The 20,781-nt window shown below is 41.8% G+C and overlaps 1 protein-coding gene across 2 annotated transcripts in view; it reads right to left on the reverse strand.

The window, feature by feature from the left end:
* Nucleotides 1-20,781, reverse strand: part of ADARB2 (adenosine deaminase RNA specific B2 (inactive)) — a 306,651-nt gene that overhangs the window by 80,617 nt on the left and 205,253 nt on the right. For both annotated transcript variants that reach the window (XM_039549516.1, XM_039549515.1), the window contains exon 3: nucleotides 19,714-20,618. In XM_039549516.1, coding sequence (XP_039405450.1) covers nucleotides 19,714-20,618 — 905 coding nt within the window. The remainder of the gene's footprint in view (nucleotides 1-19,713; nucleotides 20,619-20,781) is intronic.

The raw sequence follows: 20,781 nt of genomic DNA on the forward strand, positions 1-20,781 counted from the left end.
GCCAAATCACACTGGGCATTCTGCATATATATGTGTAAATAGCCCTAACGTTTTTGATGGATGAATGAAAAATATTTTATTATACCCATCAACACCATAAAGTGAAGGTGAATAGGTTTCACACTTGGACTGTTCCGTGTTCTCGACAGTTTTGCAAACAGCCCTCTCAATCTCTCTCTCCGTCCCTAATCTTTGCCAGATAAAACTAGGATCCTGAAGTAATTTTAATACCGGTATCTGAAAATAAAATAAAAAGAGAGGGGATGTGAAATGGGAGGCAGAAAATAGATTTTATCAGAATCATCCAGCTGGCCTGACTTGGTGTTGACCTGCACCTTGTATAGTCACCTACCCCAAGGCTACAGAATTTCATACTGCCTGGCACCAGGGAAGAATTCACAAATATCTAAACTCATTGATTTCCTATCAACTTGAGTCTTGTCCACACAGAAAACTTGCACCTGTTGAATTTAAATCAGCTGTTAATCTCTGTATGAAGCTAAACCAGTGTAAGCCCATGTGCAACTGTGTTATTGTCATGTACTTACAAACCAGCAGGGAGACAGGAACGGGAGCTCTTTTGTCCCCTCCCTTTCTCATTTTTTAAGCAAGAGTCAATCATAATTTCACCTTCAGGCTCTGGAAAGCAGGAACTGGGCTGACAAGGCTCAGTTATCCTAGAGGATGGCTCCAGTTACGCTGCTGGGCAGGTTTCTCTGTGTTTGAGCACTAATGTGACAGGTGAAGCAGAGCCCACTGCCCAGTGGGAGCTCTCCCAGTGCACAGGGACTGGGCACCCTCCAGGCACAAAACTGCTTCCTGTCCCATTCCCATCCCTGCATAGAGATGCTGCTGATCCAGTACACCATGGGCAATAGAAACAAGCCCTGACTAAATCCAGATGGCTTACACCATCCAGAACAGCCTTAGCTAGGACATTCTGCTCAGTAAGACAGAGGGATAGACTAAGCCAGGTCCCTCTCCTGATGGGAGTGGGCTGGGCTGGAGCCTGGTTTAGCTGGTGTTTGTGGTAGGAGCCTGCTCCTGTCTGCTGCCAGGGTCCCCACACACAGTTCCGCTTGGCCAGGACCTGCTGGGCACAGGGACACAGAAGGGACTGCAGACCATCTCAGTTGCCACAGAGCTGCTGGGCAAATGCTGGACTCTGTTGGAAATAGGCTTAAAAGCACATTTTTCCTCCCTGGAGCTACACAGTGTGGGCCATAACATGAACTGGAGTGATGGTCAGGCCTCCTCTACCAGAGCCAGCCATGCTGGCTGGAGATGTCCCCAGCAGCTCCTCAGCAGTGCCAGCTCTGCTGGCAGCAGGACTGGTCCTTGTCCCAAAGCACAGGCTTCAGTCACCTCTACTGCAGGCACTTGGTGCACTCCTGCTGTGTGTCTCAGCAGGAACAAGACGTGTTTTCTTTTTTCCCTTTTTGAGTGGACACTGTTTTGTTAATCTATTGTGTCTGTACTGTATTGTGTTTAAAGTAGGTAGATCTGCTCATCTGCATTACAGGCCTGCTGCTGATCTCCTAATGAAACAAAATACCTTGCAGTCAGTCTTTGGAGTACCAGGGGTACATGAGTTTTTGTATTGTATTTATAAAGTTTCTGAATATTCATGCCTTATCAAAATATAGGCCCTTTTCTAAATAAATTAAGATACTCATCTGAATGGGTTGACTGTGGTCATTCAGACCTACAGCAATTTCCCATTAAATTTTAGCAAAATCTCAGCTTCAAACTGAGATCTAGGTTCTTTGCTACAGGAACGAAAGAGCAATACTAGAAAACATTTGAAATAATTAATTTTTGGTTTTATGTCACTTTCTTGAAAATTTTAAAAAGTCCAGGCTCAGCCCTCAAAGTGCATTAAAAAATATTTTCCCTCAGACGAGCCTGGACTGCAAATGAATCCTGGTCTCATGACTCATGTGGAAAACAGGATTTATAGTGAAAATACTAGGTCAGCATAAATGGTAATGGTGCTGTAATGATGCTGAGGGCTGGATTGGTTCTTTCAGTTTGTTTCTAATAGAAAGAAAAAAAAAGAAGCTTATATCCTTACCTAAAGAAAAATGACCACAGAACAAGCAATAATTCTTGCATTCTGTTTTGGTAATACCTTCAATTTAACAACTGTCTGTGAGAAGGAGTTTCTCACAATGAGTTATTTAGTCACTGTGCCATCTAGGGTATAACTGTCATTCTGAAGGGAACATCCATGCTATGATTTGCTGTCAGTCTGTTGTACACTAAGTCCATTCATTTTTTCCCCTAACAGGTGAAGATAATGATGTGATACACAGTAAAAGATAGATGATAAAAACAATTCTTTAAGGGGAAAAAAAAAACCAGAAGGGGTTTGGCAGGAAAATATAAAATGTTCCATTCTTCCTTTTAAAATACTGTAATAAAACATGTCTGAAGTGAAGTACAGATAACAAAACAGCAGAGCACGGGTCTGCAATCCCAGCATGATATCGCATAAGGAGCAATCATGAAGCATTCCCATCACAGTTGCCTGTCACACATTATTAACAAGAGTGTTTAGGACTACTGAATAACCATGCTAAAGGGACATGATCAACTTACAGAAAAGGTGCTGTATTTTTATCAGTTGTATTTGACTTGACAGTACTATGAGTAATTTCAAACGCAAAGATTTTTAAGTCAGAGAGGGCTGTTTTGATCTCCTTGTCCAGCTTCCAGCACAGCACTGACCAAGAAAGTGTTGTAATGTTTTTTCCTGAAAGTAGCTCAGTAACTTGCCACTCAGAGGAAAACCAAATCGAAAATACCATGCTCTCTCCTGCTCCTGCTCATGGTGACTGATGGAGTTTCCTGAAGACTAGAGAAGAGCAAATGTCACTCCTATCTTCAAAATGCACAAGAAGGAAAAACCTGGGAACTGCAAGCCTTGCAGTCTCACCTCCACCCCCAAGAAGGTGTGGACAAAATCCTCGTCCGAGTTTTTCCAAACACAAAGGACAAGAAGGAGGCTGAGGAACAGTATGCATTGATTTATGAAGGGGAAATTGTGCTTAAGAAACCCGGATAGCCTTCTATAATGAAGTGACTGGCTTGGTGGATGAGGGGGGAGTAGTGGATGTTGCTTGCCTTGGCTTTATTAAAGCCTTTGACACCATCTCCCACAGCAGCATAACGCACAAGCTGACAATGTATGGGTTAGATGGTTAGTGGGCAGTGAACTGGATTGAAAACTGGCTGAAAGACTAGGACCAGAGGGGTAGGAACAGTGTCACAAAGTCCACTTGTAGGCATGTCACTAATGGTGTACCCCAGGGTCAATGCTAGGTCCAATGCTATTAACCTCTTCATAAATGATCTAGACAATGGGGCAGAGTGTAACCTCAGCAAGTTTGCTGGTGATGCAACATTGGGAGGAGTGGCTGATACATTAGAGGGTCATGCTGCCATCCATAGGAACCTCAACAGGCTGGAGAAATGGCCTGACAATGACCTCATGAATTTCACAAGGAGATATGTCAAGTCCTGCACCTGGGGAACAACAGCCCCAGGCATGCAGATGGGCTGGGGGCTGACCACATAAAAAGCAGATTTGCTGAGAAGGACCTGGGGGTCCTAGTGGATAACAAGCTGGCCATGAGCCAGCAGCGTGACTTCATGACGAAGAAGGCAAACAGCCTCCTGAGCCACATTAGAAAGAGCACTGCCAGCAGGTCGAGGGGGATGATCCTCTCCCATTGCTCAGCATTGCTGAGACACACTGGGAGTGCTGGATCTGGTGCTGGCTGCCCAGTAAAAGTGGGACAGAGAGATGGACATACTGCACTGAGTCCAACAAAGGGCCATGATCAAGAGACTGGAGTATCTCTCATAGGAGGAGAGGCTGCAAGAGGTGGATTGTCCAGCCTGGAGAAGAGAAGGTTCCATGGGATATCACTGATGTATAGAAATACCTGACAGGAGGGAATGAAGACAAGAGAGCCAGACTTTTCTTGGTAGTGCCCAGTGACAGGACAAGAGGCAATGGGCACAAATGAAAACCTTAGATTCAATCTGAATGCAAGAAGGCTGTACAGAGAAGTTTTGGAGTCTCCACCTGTTGTCATACTCAAAACCACAAGTGGTCAGCTGGCTGTAGCTGGTCCTGCTTGAGCAGGGACTGGACTAGAGGACCTGTGCTGTTCTGAGATCCTATTTATGAAAACCTTTTACAACCAACTTCATACTTTCAACAAATTCCATAATTAGTGATCATTTTTATTTTCTTTTCTTTTTTCTTTTTTCTTCTTTCTTTCTTTTTTTTTTTTAATTTGAATCTTCCAAAAGCAACCTGGGAGAAAAGAAAGCTAGAATAAATAAAACAATCACAAGCTGCATCACCAAGATGCAAAGTGTTGTATTTAGAGCTACACTAAGTTCTGTGCCTAGGTTTCCTGTTGACAATATCCCTTTAAATTAAAAAAAGCAAAACTAGCTGGTGACACAGTTACTTTTTTTGTCACCCTCTCTTTAGGCCACTCAGAGATATCTGCATTGACATAAAAAAGCCATTATAAGCAATTTAAACTCTGAATTGATCCTGACACACACATTCAGGTCTTCTTCATACGCTCTTTCAATAGTTCTCGATTCAAACTGAGAACAAGCATCACCCTATAAACAGAGGAGATAATTATGCTTTATTGATTAGCCCCTCAAAGTATGAATGGCAACCAGGCAGCTTTCTGAGAACAGCCATCAATGTGGATTTTAAGTTGCACTATCTCAGCATTTTCTTGTACAAATATTTCCTAAGTGTGGTTTTCTAACATGGAACCTGCACCGAACAGAATTTTCCCATTGGCTTCAGTGAAGCCAGCATGCCAATGTAGATTTATAAATGGTGACTTTACATACCTCCCACAGCTGTGTCCCCATGCTACTGTTATGGGATTACCCTGGTGAGAAGCAGAGAAGCCTTGATGCTGTGTAAGTCTTGCCTAGCCACAGGTAAGACATTGGTGTATTGTCAACACTCTTTTGTTCACAAATTCAAAACACAGCACCATACAAGCTGCTATGAAGAAAATTAAGTCTATCCCACCCAAAAGCACGCACCCACTCAGCTTCCTCCTAACAGTGGCTCATTCATCTCATGATACATGGCTCATAACCCCACAGATGCATTGTGGACTGCCCCCTGTCTCTAACAAAGTCCAACCCTCTTTGCAGCTGCCAAATGAAACAAATACTCCTGTTTAATCCAGTGTCAACATTGATCGGCTTCAATTTTGCTAAATAAGGATTTTAGCACCTGCCCCATCTATCCTATAACAAATGTACCACAGCAGATTCATCAACGGACATCTGACTTAGGATATTTCCAGTTTACAGCTGAACCTCTAATCAACCATTTCTCAACCTTTCTGCTTCTTGCTAATAAAGCCTGTCAGCAATCAGAACTAGGTATGTTAGAGAAAAAGGATAATGCAACCATTCTGTGTCTATCTTACAGTCTGAGAGAAGGAGAAATAGCTTTGTTAGGATTACTGACAGTCTTTTGAACAGGCAACACACTGCACTGAGAAACAGTGAAATTGTTCACAGCTGTTACTACAATACATTTAAACTCTGATGATCACTTTTGGGTTACCTACAAATACGTACAGGTACAAATAGGTATATATATATACAAACAGGTATAGGTACAAATAAAAGAAACAATGTTGTTTATTTTTTGCCTGCTCCCTTGGCTCCACCAAGCAAGCACTGACATGGCTGCCCTCATATTTGCACTTTCAGGTTTTGTCACAGACCAACACATGGGCTCAACCTCTCCATCTACCAGGAACCCACCACCCTCTGTGATTTTTCAGGCTCAAATTGACTCATACCTCTAAAAAAGAGGGTGCACAGGCCCCCTGCACTAAGAAGAGAAGAAACAGGAGGAAATGGAAACACCATAATGTCTTGGTGTGTCTTGTCAACATGCTGCCTGGCTTGCTTGCTGCTGCCTTGGGGGTGATTGCATCGGCCCCTGTGCAGGACCAGTTTGGGTTGCTCCTGCTCCTTTGAAGTCCCTATTTTTAACCTGTATGGATTATTGAATGCCTTAAGATATCTTATACTATCAAATACGGTTGAACAGTCTCAAGGATTGCTAAGAGCAGCAGAGGGCTGATCATAAAAAGCTAATTTTGTTAGGAAAGCAGCCTGAAAACATGCACAGAAATCTTTTCTGCAGAAATATTCACATCATATGAATAACTGCTATAATGAAGGGAGATAAAAAGATGGGCACACTTCTCTGATTGTTTCATTGGCCCTTCTAGATTCTGCACTGCAGCAGATGCAAAAAATGTATGGAAAAATGTGCAAAAATATTTAACTGATAGCCCCATACCCTAAACAAACCACAGAGTTCCCATGTATTTCATTAAACTTATGTAAAGAAGCCTAACTTTGGACTTGCAGGGCAAATGGTCCCTCTGCAGTTGTTTTTTTTAGTTGTTTTAAAAGCTTTCTGTTCATGAAATACAAGACAAAAAACCATGAACATTTTGTTGTACCTAGAATTATCCCACTAACTAAATGTATGAAAAAGCTGTGATATACAGGGCACATTTTCCCCAGTGATAAAATAAGAATGACCTCTGTGACTTCATTTAGGTTCCACCTCTCCTGAGTTACGAGCCACTCCTCACTTATAAGGTATATCCCATATCTCACTCAAACCCTCAGTGGACCACAAAACTCCCTTCCAGAAAAAAATTATGCTTCCCTCAGTCTGCGGAGGATTACCCGTGTCAGGCAAAGTTATATTATTATTTTTAGTGCTGCTAAGAATTACATGCAGGATGTTTCAGCTCATTACCTCAAGTTTTCATCAGCTATTTTCTGAGTGTGGTAACCTTTGTGATGCAGGTACTGTATATATCTACAGTATTGATTCTGCTTCTCCTGCTACATTACATGCAATACATGTAAACAGAAGAGTGTTTCGCTACCAGCTGGTAAGGTGCAAAATGGTAGCTGATCTTGCAGCTACGAAACACAGATAAAACCTTGAAGTAATCAGCTGAACTGTCAGGGAACTAATTCCATGATATAGTGGAAGCAATTATTTGCACTTATGTGTCTTATTGGAAAATACAATCAGTGCTAAACCAATCCTGTTAGTGTTGTCAAGGACACGTTTAGCTCCAAATGCTCCCCTTTTAATCAGTAACCAGTTATTAATTAATTAGGTGGTGATCATGTTGCTTTTCATACGTGTGTATTATTATTGCACTTGATATTGTGCCTCTGCACCGATCGCTGTTAATTTGCAGCAAGTGCAATTGTGTTAATGTGCTCTAATGCCAGCGATTATCACAAGGACGGGGCAGCTAACATTTAACCTAAAATCGCACTGAATTGTTCTCACAGCTGCTTCCTTCCAGCTCCAGCCTGCTCCTGCCTGGATGGGGTGTGCTGGGAGAGAGGAGATCACTTCTGATAGTGGGAAGTGTCAGAAAACAGAAACCATCAACGGGACAGTCAGAGCTAGGAAGGGGAAATAAGGCTGAGTACTTAGGGAGACACATGTGAGCCTGTGCCATGGGAGATGTGCCCTGGCAGGGGCAGAGCTGCCCACTCCCTGCCTGCAGCCAGATCTCAGCCCGACACCAGCAGGGAAAGAGGCAGCTCCCACAGCAGAGGAGCAGGTAAGCAGAATACACAGCAAATCGAGGGTGTCTCACAGCTCTTGCTTGTCAGCTGTGCTTCAGGGAAAGATGAGGTCCCTTTTTTCCTTTTTGGTCACAGCTCTGCAAAATCACCAGTTTTAATGGTGGGGGTGAGGCTGCCCGTGGAGAGCAGTGTATTTGTTAACAGCTAACACAGAAGAACTCCTCTGTCCTCCTAGTATTAGAGTTGCTTAGTTATGCTTACTAAATAACATATTTTTCAGATTTTTCTTCCAGTCTGAAAGCTTTTAGTGGGACCTGATACCAGCTGTGTCAAGAGAGAAACAAATACTAGTAGAAAACAGAATTTATCTGCATTGCATTTAATAGAAGCCAGAAGCAGTGAACTAAGGATATTCAGCTGAAGTAGTTCAGTCAGAGATAGCTAAACTTTTTAGTGGGCTTATTTAAATAGAGTGGCCTGAACTGGAGATTAGCTATTTATCAGCTGCATGATGGAATGAGAAACTGCTGCAACATATTTCAGGGTAAGTTTTATTTGCTGTAATTCCATAGGTTGAAATTCTGCTCCCGTTTATGCCTGTGGGAATATGGAATAAAAGTATTATCTTCCCACATTGTTTTGTGGCTTCATGCTAATGTAGATCAGAGAAAATTTAGTTTATGTTGGTTCAGTTATTCACCATAATTTCCCAGCCACAAAAAGGACTTTTAATATTTGTAATGGTAGTAAGTATATGTGCAAAAAAATAGGCTCCCAGAATACAGTACGTGGCATAGGTATCGAAACGCAGCTCAAATTACTGTAAAGCATTCCCTATGCGTGCCTTTGCAAGGATTTCACTTAAAGACTGTGATGTAACTCCAACAGTTTCCTTCCCAGACTTGTGGGTTTTGTCTGATTTTCACCAAGGGGGTCAATTCCACCCCTCACTCCATAAAAACTGTTCCCAGGTTCTCAACAGAGTGATTTTTGTACTTTAAGCTTCTATTCCTGACTCTAGCCAGTGCCCTCATATCTGCAGCTGGGAGCAGCCCTACTCCTGCACACTACATATCACTGCCTAGGAGCGGCAAGTGGCCTGTGCTGATCCCCCTGCTGGCATCTTCACGGTTTGAAAGGGTGAAGAAAAACCCAACTGCTGCTAACCACTACAGTAGGAGTGTTTAGTTTGTTTGGTTCAATTTCAGTCAAAGGCAGCCTGGAAGCATGTTTTTTTCCCCCCCCAGCTTGTCTTCGCAATGTTTCCTTCTCTGCCCCTGTTCAGTTCAGCCTCGTTGGTGTTTATCTGGTGACCTATTGTTATCAAGGGCTCCCCAACAGATCCCTTGGATTTGCACAAGTTGCTCCTGGTCTGCCACAGGGAAGCTTTGCTCAGATATCTGCTAGATTCTAGCTTTGTTTCATGGCAAGGATGTTAATCTGCCTGTAAGGACTATCTACTTTGGCTTGCTTGCTTGATTTTTGTTATATAAAGGAGAATGCTATTTAAAAACTTTTTTTCTTTTGGAGAGAGGAGGACTTAAGATCTCTCTAAGTTCACAAATGTCCAAGAAGAGATGCAGGCAAAGATAGAAATTTAGGCTCCTGCCTATTTGTAGAGGGAAAAATTTCCAAATATCTATATCAAAGACTAGTAAATTTGAGTCTTGCTACTTTTTTTTCTTTTTTTTTTTAAATGAATATAGAATTTAAAAGGAAAATCTATGCACTGTAGCTTGTCAGTGTTTTGGGGAATGCTAATAATTTCTTCCCATCAGTGTTCTCCAGAGCATGGTGACAGCAGTAGCCTATCCCTCTTGTACTTTGATCTCTCTCAAAGTCAAAATATAAAATATGCAGCTGAAGGCTCTTGCTCTGGAAAGGCAGAGGGCATCTCCTATCAGTAGTATTATGATTGTAACAAAAAATCTCATACATTTAAATAAAAAAAAAGGAAGGGAAAAATAACTTCTACTTGACAGTTCATATGGCAATACTTTGTGGCTTTGTTTTTCAGATTTTTTGTGAATTTGAGTAAAATAGTTTATTTAGCAGATAAATAAATTTTAAAATTTCTTGCTGTCTTCTCTAATTAGTAGCCAGCACCAGGTAGAAGGGCAAATACAGACCACAGAGTCCTCCAGCCATGCTGAGACACTTGCCAGAGTAAATGTTGATGGTTTAGGCCATGCCCAAACCATCAGAGAGACAGACAGATGTGTATGAATTATGAACAGCAGGAATGTGCTGCAGCACTGAAGGCGCATTTTTTGAAGAAGTCAGGCACAGAATGGACAAAGATATCTTTGTGTCAATAACTCATGCCCCCTGTTCTGGTAATGTCCATGTAACTCCATATAGGAAAAAGTCCTGATTGGATTAAATTGAGCACTGAAGGAAGAACATGCAATGCCACAAAAGGCAGCAAAATATGACAGTGTTTTAATGTGTTGTTAGTCCTTGCTGGGAATTGCAAAACCCTTGGGCTGAGTTGCAAGTCAGTAATCCATAGGATCCATAGGAATTAATGTGCCATGGCTTTTTTTGGTTTTCTTGGGTAAGAGCTGATAACTACCTTTAGCATCTCTGAAGGTGTTTTCCGGACTGGTGACCCTCATGGGCAATTCCTCTTCCCTCCATGTGATTGTGCTATGAGCAGCTATAAACATTATTATAGGACACTATTTTCATGCTGCTTTCCAAGTGGTGCCTGCTAACTTTTGGCTCAGACCACAATTTTAACAGCTATGTGATATATTTCCCTTTTTGTGCAAATTGCTGATACTCAGACACAAAAACTTCAGTGTGTCTCTGATTTGTGTCCTGTAGTGTGCATCAATCAGCACATCTGCCCCTCACTGCTGCCATAACCATAAACCTTCAGGAAACTTGACTGCTGTGTTACCAACCACTGCTCCCTACTTTTTTCTAGCTAGTTTTTTTTGTCTGCTTCATGTTGATGGCCACTAGCTTGGTTTGCAGGGGGTTTCTGTGCAGCTGGGTCAGGATTAAACAAGCATTTCTACTCTCTTGGACACTCCTTCTGTGCAAAGACCAGGAAAACTAAGCCCTAACAGTATCTTTGTGGTGCTGTTCTGAGCTGTTCTCCATATGATGGGTGTACAAGGGTCATTAGGCACCGGGGGTTAGAATGACTTGTGTGTATTTCAAGGAGAGTAGAAGACAAAAAGGGAATTCAGGAGTAATGAGTTTGTTCTTCAATATTCCTGTGAGGATTATTCCTTAAAAGTATAGGGCAAAGTTGATTTGGATAAGAACTAATTACCAAACAAGAAATGAAGGCAGTGTAGCTGTCTCCACTCTCCCCACCAGACCTTGGGGACACACATTATTCCTTGTGTTTAACCTATTAAAGCAATGACCCACATAAGAGGGAAAGGAGTTGATTACAATTACTTCTGTGAGCATTAGTGCCCAGTTCATAGAAGATAGCCTAAAAATAGGAACTCAATAAGAAGAGAAGTCAACAAGAACAGAAAACTTAAAAATCAAGGGATGCTTAGACTATTTTTCTGACCAAACCAAACCATATTCATTTTGTTAATTGACTGTTTGCTCAGGGAATGTACTCTTTCCACCTTTAGTTTTTAAAGATGAACTGGGTAAAGAGAGCAAGAAGAGACAGCACAAAAGGAATTGCAAATTAGCATGGCTTCAGTAGCATGGGCTCATTTGGATGACATCTTATTTTAGCATTGATTTTAAGGTACCATCGTCTGAATTCAGGTCTGATTGTGAGGCTGGTGTCTGCAGCAGATGTGATGACAAGTAGGTTAAGAGCAATCATGCTTAGGTATTTTCATATCAAATGTCTACTCCGGCTCAGAAGACAAATAGGAAATAACAGCTCGCTTGGAAGTAGACTCTGACAATTAGAAAACTGGACAGGATGAAAAAGCAACATGAACTTGTCTAAACACAATAATATTGCAGTATTAAAGGTAGAGGAGAAAAGTTTAATGGATGCATTAATATTTTATGTGTCTTCGAATACAGTCTAAGAAGGGGTATCATGAGACATAGACAATGCAGATTGCTTTGATTGAATAAAATGTGATAAAAAAGGTGAATAATTTACCCACTATCCCAGTGATTACTTGTATGTATCTCCCATTTCTATTTCTCAGAAGTTTGTAAAAATATTTTATCTTAACAAAAGTTCACATCATGCATCATGTATGTGCAAAGAGAAAAAAACCAACACTCTTGCTCTAAAATTTTGCTCCCACTAAAAATCCAAACTCACTTGTAAAATGTTCATATAAAGAAAGCACTTTGTAAACAACGAAGGATTTTACTATCTCAAAGAACCTGAGCCACTTCTCTCTGGTTGTATAAATGTCTAAACACATGAATCACATTTTACATGCAGTATAACAAGTCCAAAATCTGTTCTGTCCATTACTTCTCAACAATCCTAAGATTAAGCCCTGAAAACATTTCCCCTATTGAATTTTATGACCCGCATACTATTTTGTGTGTGTGTGTACGTACATAATCCTTTCACAATGCAGTATGCATGGACATTTTAGCTGAGATAAAGGGGCAGGAAAAATGTTGGTTTTTTCCATGACTACTACACAAATTCACTATTTAAAGGCTAACACTTGCAAGAAAAATAAAGTGGGCAGAGATGTTCCCTCTTCAGTGGAAGGGAGTGGTCCCTCTGCCGCATGTGGCACTGGGATTCCCAGCAGCATCACTGGGAGGCTCTGGACCACTGCCCTCCAACGTGTGTTGGCATTTTGTGTTGTTAGATTTCCCCTCACTTGATGATGATCTGCCTGCCACAGGGCTGGCACAAGGACCACAAGAGGGAGGTAGTCGTCGTAGAATAAATGCTAGGAGCTTGCTTCTGGTACTCTGTACATTGAAGGAAAAATCTGCTGGAATAATTAAGGCTTCCTAGATGCGACTACAGATAAAAATAGATAAAGAATGTGGTTTTGGCATGACTGTAACACTCCAGCTCAAACACAAAACGCTTTTCATGGAAGTCAACCAAAGAAAAATTCACTCCGGGCTCTTGTATTACAGCTCCATTTAGCAGAGCAGAATGATCATGGCTTGTATTTAGTAGGTAATAATGGAGCATTATAAACAAAATCAGGATGCAAGTCCAAGATTAAGTGGGAGCTTTAACGAGGTCCAGCTTGCCGGGAGCTTTTTGAAGTGTCCCTAGCTCACTTCCAAAGCCAGAAAACAACAGAAGCAACTCTGACAGCTGCGAGAGTGTCTGGTTTAGAAGAAGGTTTTATGTCTGGATGACACCAGACTGGGATTCAGCTTTCATGCACTAACTAGGTCTGCTGGTTGCTGGAGCCCTAATCATTCTGCACAAACTGTCTCACCCTAATGGGTCACACAAATAATAATTCTTCACAAATCAGATCCACATCATCAGCTTCACAGATAGACAAAGCTGGTTTATTGAGGTGAACAGCACAAGTCAGCAGAGTCCACGCTGTGTCTCACTAGCCACGTTTAATAAGCAATCTAGAATCTGAAGGGAAGAAATCAAACACTGTTCCTGTGGATGCATGGATGGTATGAAGTATTTTCAACTAATAAAGAGCTAAAAGAGCACCCAGCAGCCAAGTTAGATGGTTAAATCAGATTTACCCTACTCTAAATGAACTGTAATCACCATGGACTCTTACAGTCTTTATAAGGAAAAATTAGATAATTTTGATTTTCCTTTCTTTTCAGAGGAAGAAGAGTTTTGGATTGCTTATAAACTTAAATAATGTAGAAAAATACCTTTCAGCCTTATAGATTTTTTTCCTTGAAGATATTACAATTATTTTTTCACTTCTGTAAATTAAGATTGGCTATTCATTAACTAATTACCACGATTATTGCAGTTCTTCTAAGTATTATTAATTAGGTGAGTGGTACATTTAGAATTTAACATCTCCATTAGGAGTTTTGTTTAGCATACCTAATGCTCTGAAAGCCCTGAGCATGCTCTATATCACATAGGACTTAAAGACGAGTGCAGGGGAATCGTTTGGGGATTGGAGTTATCTATGGCTGGGAGTTACACAGAACTGCAACTGAGGAGCAAAAGAGAGAGGCAGGGAGTGTGGAAACGGATACACCAACTTCTTTCTGCGGCAGGGAACTGCAGCATTCTTGGAGCTCAGCTGATGCAATGTAGTCTGGTTTTTTGCAGTGATGACTGGTTTTCATGTGCAAACCCCTTAATGCGTCCACATATATGTGCTGATGCTATGAGAGCGAGTGACCAGAGTCCTTTCTACCCTGTTAATTTGTTTCCTGTAATTCCACGTAGGTAGCCATTCTGCATCTCCATTTGATCTTGCATGGATTATATACATTAAACCAAAGTAATTTCTTCATCTGAGACTCAAGAAGGGGATTATTATAATCTTTTATATTGGACTTATATGAAGGGTGAGAGGTGGTCCTGGTTCCTCAACTGTGAGCCTAAAAGTGACTACAGTCTAATTGGCAGCCAAGATAATAATAACAGTATCCAGTAAACTAATGCTGTGCCGCTAAATTGATTCTTTTGCCATTGTTTTGCTTAAAAAAACTGTAATTCTATAAATTTCTTGATTGCCTGTAGCTCTGATTATAAACTTTCCCCACCTACAGAGTAAGAAATAGATGGTTGAAAATCAAATGTTATTTGCATTGCAGAGGCATCTCTCTGGTCCCCACCATTTCTCTTTCTTGCATCCCCCTGTCAGGAGCTACGCACACCTATCAGCTGTTTCTCCTTGTGCAGGAGAAAACAGACTAGGTTATAAAACAATGTACCTGCTTGGTTGACCAGACAAAGCTTTTCACAGAAACCTGCTGGAACAGCTTCTCAAAGCTCAGTGCCTACCCCATGTGCTGCTGCTCTTTACACTGGAGTCAAATATATCACTGCCAACCTCAGCCCTGGCTTAACTGCGACACAGGCGAGAGACCACAGTTGCCAGGGAGTTGGCGAACGAGGATAGTGAGAGAAATAAAGTTAAGAAGGCAGAAACAACTGACACTGCATGAAAATGAACCAGTTTCACAACACAGGGAAACAAGTTTCTGGAGGGAAGAGGATGAGAGGTGTGGGTTATGTGGCTTTCCCTGACATGGTGGTTGCTCTTCCCATGATGATGCCACCTTCTCACCAAGGTGACACTGAAGTTAACTGGCAGGAATCCTTGACCTGCTCAAAGTAAAGAATCACTGCAATCTAGGATTGAGGTTGCTTTAGCCTGCAAATGAAGCTTTTGGCAAATAGGGGATTTAACTGGATCCAAAAGGTTAGCTGTATTTGCCAAAGAGAGAAACCCTGCTTATTTTTGATGACACACACACAAAACACAACGAGGTTTTGTTAAAATAAATAGACAACCACTGCTCTGGAGGCTCTGGATGTGAACCAGCAACAGCAGCATTAAGCCATTTCAAAGCAGAGTGAATGCGATTTTCACACCTATTCTTTTCTAATTTAGGTCCATTTGAAATCCAAGTACTCCTCTTTTACTAATTTGTTATGGCAGTACTAATGGTATTGTTCTACAGCAGTAAAAATGCCATTTAGACTAAGACAGGTTAGAAGGACTACAAGATTAGAAAAACAATTGCCAGTTGGTCAGATGCAGCTGGAGGCCACCTTGATCTCCTGAACTGAACACACTGCACTTGGAAAGCCTGGGATGGATGAATTTCTACCGCTGCACTCATTAGGGCTGGTTAGGTAAGCACCCTCTGATGTTGCCTCCTGCATTGGAATGTAAGAACATGAGCTTACAAAGTGGGAAGAAACAATTGTCAGACTTCCATGAAAGCTGATAATTGAAGAAATTACATTTTATTTGATGGAGAATATGAGTTCAGACCAAGTATGCCAGGAAACAAGGAGTAATATTTAGTGCCTTATACAAGGTGCAGTGAAGAGTTGTAATTTCCATTCTCCTGATTCACTTTACCTCTGCCATGGGTTTAACAGATCTCCAGGCTCCTATCTTTGCTACTCTGATCAACATTGTGTGCCCAGTCTCTGACCATCAATAGTATTTATCTTGCACTTCAGTGCCTAGCACAGATCAAACATCTGGTTGAGGAAGAACTGGCAGATTGATGGGCAAATGTTGTGACCATTTCAGGTGGTTCTTGGGTTATCTCAGCTACCTTCTCTTCATCCTATACACAGGCAAGTGTACAGGTCTCCCAGCCACTATTGTACCTGTATGAGACTCACAGAAGTGGATTATTGCACTGCTGATGGCAGTAAAGAAGGCATAATCTCAGTTATCTTGGCTTTAAATTATTAATTTTTTTTCCTGGTGTAAATTGTGAGATGCTTTTGTTTACCTTTTGTGTTTTGCAGTTAGCCCAAACACATTGTGCAGCAATCACAGGAAACAAGTCAGAGGCACAGCAATGTTCTTTTAAGAAAGCTCTGGCATTGTAAAGTGCTCAGAATTTCAGGGTGTGTTTTCATAAGTGTTTTCATGGTGAGAGGCAGCTGAAGAAGCAAGTTGGATTGAAGATGATCCAGGGAGTTTATCTATTTCTGGCTTTGCTATTCTTGTAGCCCTTTGTTTCACCTGAATTAGAAGAGATCAAGATGACAGGGGTTTACATCCATGCTGTGCATTTCCTGGTGGTTCAGGAAGCCTCCTGTGCAGACAGCACCTCTCCAGACAAACTGGATGATACAGAATCACAAAGTCACAGAATCGTTAAGGTTGGAAAAGATTTCCAAAATCATCAAGTCCAACCTTTGACTGAACATCACCATGCCAACTAAACAACATTATTAAGGGCCACATCATTTCTTGAACACTTCCAGGGTTGGTGACTCCACCACGTCCCTCAGCAGTCCACTCCAATGCTTAACCACCCTGTCAGGGAAGAAATTCTTCCTGATGTCCAACCAGAACCAACCTGGCACAGCTTGAGACCACATCCTCTTGTCCTGTCACTGGATGCTTGGGAGTAGAGGCCAACCCCCACCTGGATATACCCTCCTTTAGGTAGTTCCTCTTCCTGTGCCTCTTTTGATGTTTTACATTGAATTTCCTTTAGTCAGCAGAAAAGTGTCTGTCCATCCAACGGCACACCCAAGGCCCAGGCTGAGGGACACCAGGTCCGTGGGAGCACTGATGAGCAAGGCAGGAATGTCAATGTTTTGGAGGCCCAGCACTTAAGTACAACTGCTTTTTTTGAAAATTTCTTGGACATTGTGAAATACAAAATTTCAGGATAACTGGACTACTGGTGTTACATGATTTTTGGCTATTTCCTGTTTCTAGTCAGGCTGTAACCACAAAAAGGCAAATTGTAGCCTCCTAACACCCCTGATAATAGCAAGGGGAACAGGAGCACAGACATGAAAAGTTGGAATACTCTTTGTAAAGGATAAACAGAGATAAACTGAGATAAACACTCCTGGATTATACAAAATACTCAAAATAGGGGTGAAACTCTGACAGCTGATCTTGTTTGCCTGTCCCCACTGCCAATGAATTAACTGTTTGATATTCTAACAAATAAAATGAAGCACATGAAAAGAGTGAATGGTTGTATAGGACAATAGTTGCTCCTTATTCTGTGAAGAAATCAATCCCTCCTAATATTTTAAATTCTACTCCCAAGCTATTTGGGTTCCAGGATCCTCTCCTGCTTTTAAACACTTATGGATGGACAGAAACAAAGACTACTAAGTAGGAACAGTTTTGAAAACTTGGCTTGAAGCATGTCTTTGAAAATGTGGTTCCCACAAGATCAGGGAAACAAGAAGGAGCTGAAACAGCGCTTGGAGCAGCTTCCTCTGACCACAGATACTGAGAGCTGCACTCTCCCCAGTATGGTTACACTGCTTCGACTGACCAAACACCAGATGGGCTGACTGAGGCAGTGAGCAAAGGCAGTCATTTGATGAGGTATTGCATAACACAGTGAGAACTAGAAAAGATGCTTCTGGATTTAATGCTTAAGCTGAAGTCAGTGCACTAAGTATGTCTGTTGGTTTCTGTGGAATTTGAATTATGACTTAGCGAGTAACACAAACTCAGGTTTTGTGTCACAGCTGCTATATCTGTTGATGAGAGCAGCTTGTAAGGAGGTCAGCAGAAATCAGTGTTGAGGCTTATCTCTCAATTAATGTGCTGAATGCTGGCATTAAAAGTAATCTTCTAGTTGGGACAATGCATAACCACTCAAAAAATACTGACAGAGAAAGTTCAGTGACACCTTTTCACTGACATTTATACTTCCAGAACAGTGAAGGGAAGAAGATAAGGAGGGCAGCAGTCTACAGAAAGGAGAAAAGGACATTAAAAAGGGAACATACACTGGAGAATATGTCACTTAATGAACAGTTGGAGACTGAAGTAAAATGTGATATTCAGGCAGAAGGTCAGGATGAAGCCAAGAAACCAGGGAATATTTCAGAGAGCTCAGGAACTGAGGCAATGATCCTTGTGGTGCAGTTTCAGAACATGACAAACCAGAGGTCAATAAATACATGTATTTACCTGCTGACACACCCAGCAAAGTTCACTGGGGGCAACAAAGCAACCAGCAGAATGGGATTGCTTATAACCAGAATTAATTTGGGTAGGAAACACTAGGGGTATCTCATTTAAAACTATGTGTACTTTGAAGGACCACTGGAAAGGTGAAACTGCCATCTTGGCTAAGGTTTCCAAAATGCCTGCAAAGCACTTTGTGAAGATCACTGCTATTATTGAACTATGTTATTATCTCACAGGTTCATGGAGTTTGTAAACTGGAATTAAAAGAAAGGTGGAGGATTATGAAGTATTTTAGAAATTCTCACATTTGCAATGTTTCCTTTTTGGAAACATAGACAGGAAACTTCTGGGTCACCAAATATAATTCCTGGGTCCTGCAGGCAATCATGTTACCTAAAGGATTAATCTGCTATCAAACTCCTTGAACATATAATGACCATCTTTACTAATGTTAATGAGAATTGCTACTCATAATTTGCATTTACACACTACTTAAGGATCTTGAAGTGTTCTTTCATATAATATGCTCATTTTTATTACAGGCACACTGAATTTAAATGGCTTGCCTAGGGTCTCACAGCAAGCCAACAGCACAATGACTCTTAGTGCTCCTAGTGCTTTGCATTAAATCCTGGACATTAACAGCTCCCTTCATAAAGGGAGCTTTGTAGCTGTAGATCACCTCCTGGTGCTGGTGAATCAAACCTTTTCTGATACCGCAAATAAATCAATAAATCACTTGAACCCATTAATGCTTCCCAGTGTCTGCAAATCCTGACTTCCTTTGAACTAAGAAAATGGACACATCTGAGTAATGCTAAGATAGCCTTTGGCCTATGACCAACTACGAAATTTTGATGTGCTAAGTATGCACCTCAGATCTATATTTTCTATATGAATACAACAATAATCTCTACATTTGTTCCAGGAAAAATTCAAAGCTTTCAGTATCCATTGTACTGTTGGAGGCATATCTGAAAACAAAAAACAAACCAAAAAACCCCAAGCCTTCAAATCAAACCAACCAACCAACCAAAATCACCCCCAATAGTAAGCTCATAATAAACAAAAATCTTTCCCTTTTCCAGTGGCAGAATTGCTCTGACACAGGCATATTCCTTAGCACTGATGTCTCCTCTGAATGGCATGGTTCTCATCAAAAATTAACCTAAAAGGAGGAGCATCTCTTTATATATGGGCTCCTCTCTGTAAAGAAAGATGCAGTACCACAGAATGACCTATTTTCTGCCTGTGTCAATGCACCATTTTCTCTAGCAAAGTGAAATGTTGGTATTTCTCCTTATATTTTGCCCTCTCCTCTATGCTTCCTGTGGAATGAGCTCCAAACTGTACCCAGTAATTTCAGGGTACTATCTCCAAGCTTTTGCCTGTGGCTCTTTTTATGGGGAAAGAGCTCTTTTGTGGCATGACACTTGCTGCAACATCAGAAGAACCATCTGGTAGACCAATAACAGCTACGGCAATACCAATCCCACTCATCAGAAGAGTTCCTTCAACGTGGTGGCAGCTACCCAGGAGCTCTCACCTGTGGCAAATGGTGACATTTGCTCCTGCTGGGAATGTGGCTGGGCAGACGAATGTTAAAGAGGGCCTGCAAGGCCGCCTGCGCCGCTTGACCCTTGGCCAGCTTCTTGCTACGTCCTGAGCCTTCAAATGTTCTCCCGTCCACTCTCACGGCCATCACAAAGCTCTTGATGTGCTGCTTCTCCACTGTCTCGGAGAGGCAGACGTAGCGCAGGCCCGAGCGCAGCTCATTGAGCAGCACCACCGGGTTCTTCTCGCTCTCCGCTTTGGCCATCCTGTGCTTGCCCGGCTTGGCGTGGCCCATCAGGTCCAGCGTGTGGCACAGTAAGCGCCCGTGTCGGTACGCGGTGGAGAGCAGCTCGTTATTGACGGGCTTGTAGACTGAGAAGTCCTCGCTGTGTGTGGATGGTTCGAACTCCTTGAACAGAGTGTCTGGAAAGTCTGCCTGATCAGAAGTGAAGTCCGTGGATGGGCTGATGCAGTTTCCCATGGCGAAGTGGGCTTGGCAGGCGTTGGGGAACTGAACGAATGACTTCAGAGCTAACTCTGCGGCACGCATTTTGGCTTTCTTTTTTGTGGGGCCTGTGCCTTCAAATGTAAGTCCATTTACCTCCACAGCGACAGCAAAGACTGGAGCATGCACTGGACCTGTCTGGGAAACCATTTTATATTGTAATCCTGGTTTAAGTTCGTGTAGCTGAACCAGAGCATTCTTTGGTGTCACTGACCATGAAACTTTCTTCCAGATAAGCTGGAGTTTGCAGAAATGGCCATTATTGCCTTCCTCTAAGGGTCTTTTCCTCTTACTGCTAGGTGTTCCCCCTCTTGCCCTGTCAGTAGATGCTACTGGATGATCCTCCAGGTTGCCGATGTTTCGATTTTCCTTTACTTCTGCACTGCTGGTACCTGTCAGTAAAGAAAGAAAACAACTCACATTACAATTGTCATCATAGTAGCTGAAATTATGCCTAGGGCTGTCAGAATAGCCAAAAAAAAAAAGAAAAAAAAAGAAATTGTTGCTCAGCTCTTTTTAGGAGATTTCCTCATATATCTGTATAATGGTTGGTTT

This window comes from Corvus cornix, chromosome 2, assembly GCF_000738735.6.
Source record: "Corvus cornix cornix isolate S_Up_H32 chromosome 2, ASM73873v5, whole genome shotgun sequence".
Classification (NCBI taxonomy): domain Eukaryota; kingdom Metazoa; phylum Chordata; class Aves; order Passeriformes; family Corvidae; genus Corvus; species Corvus cornix.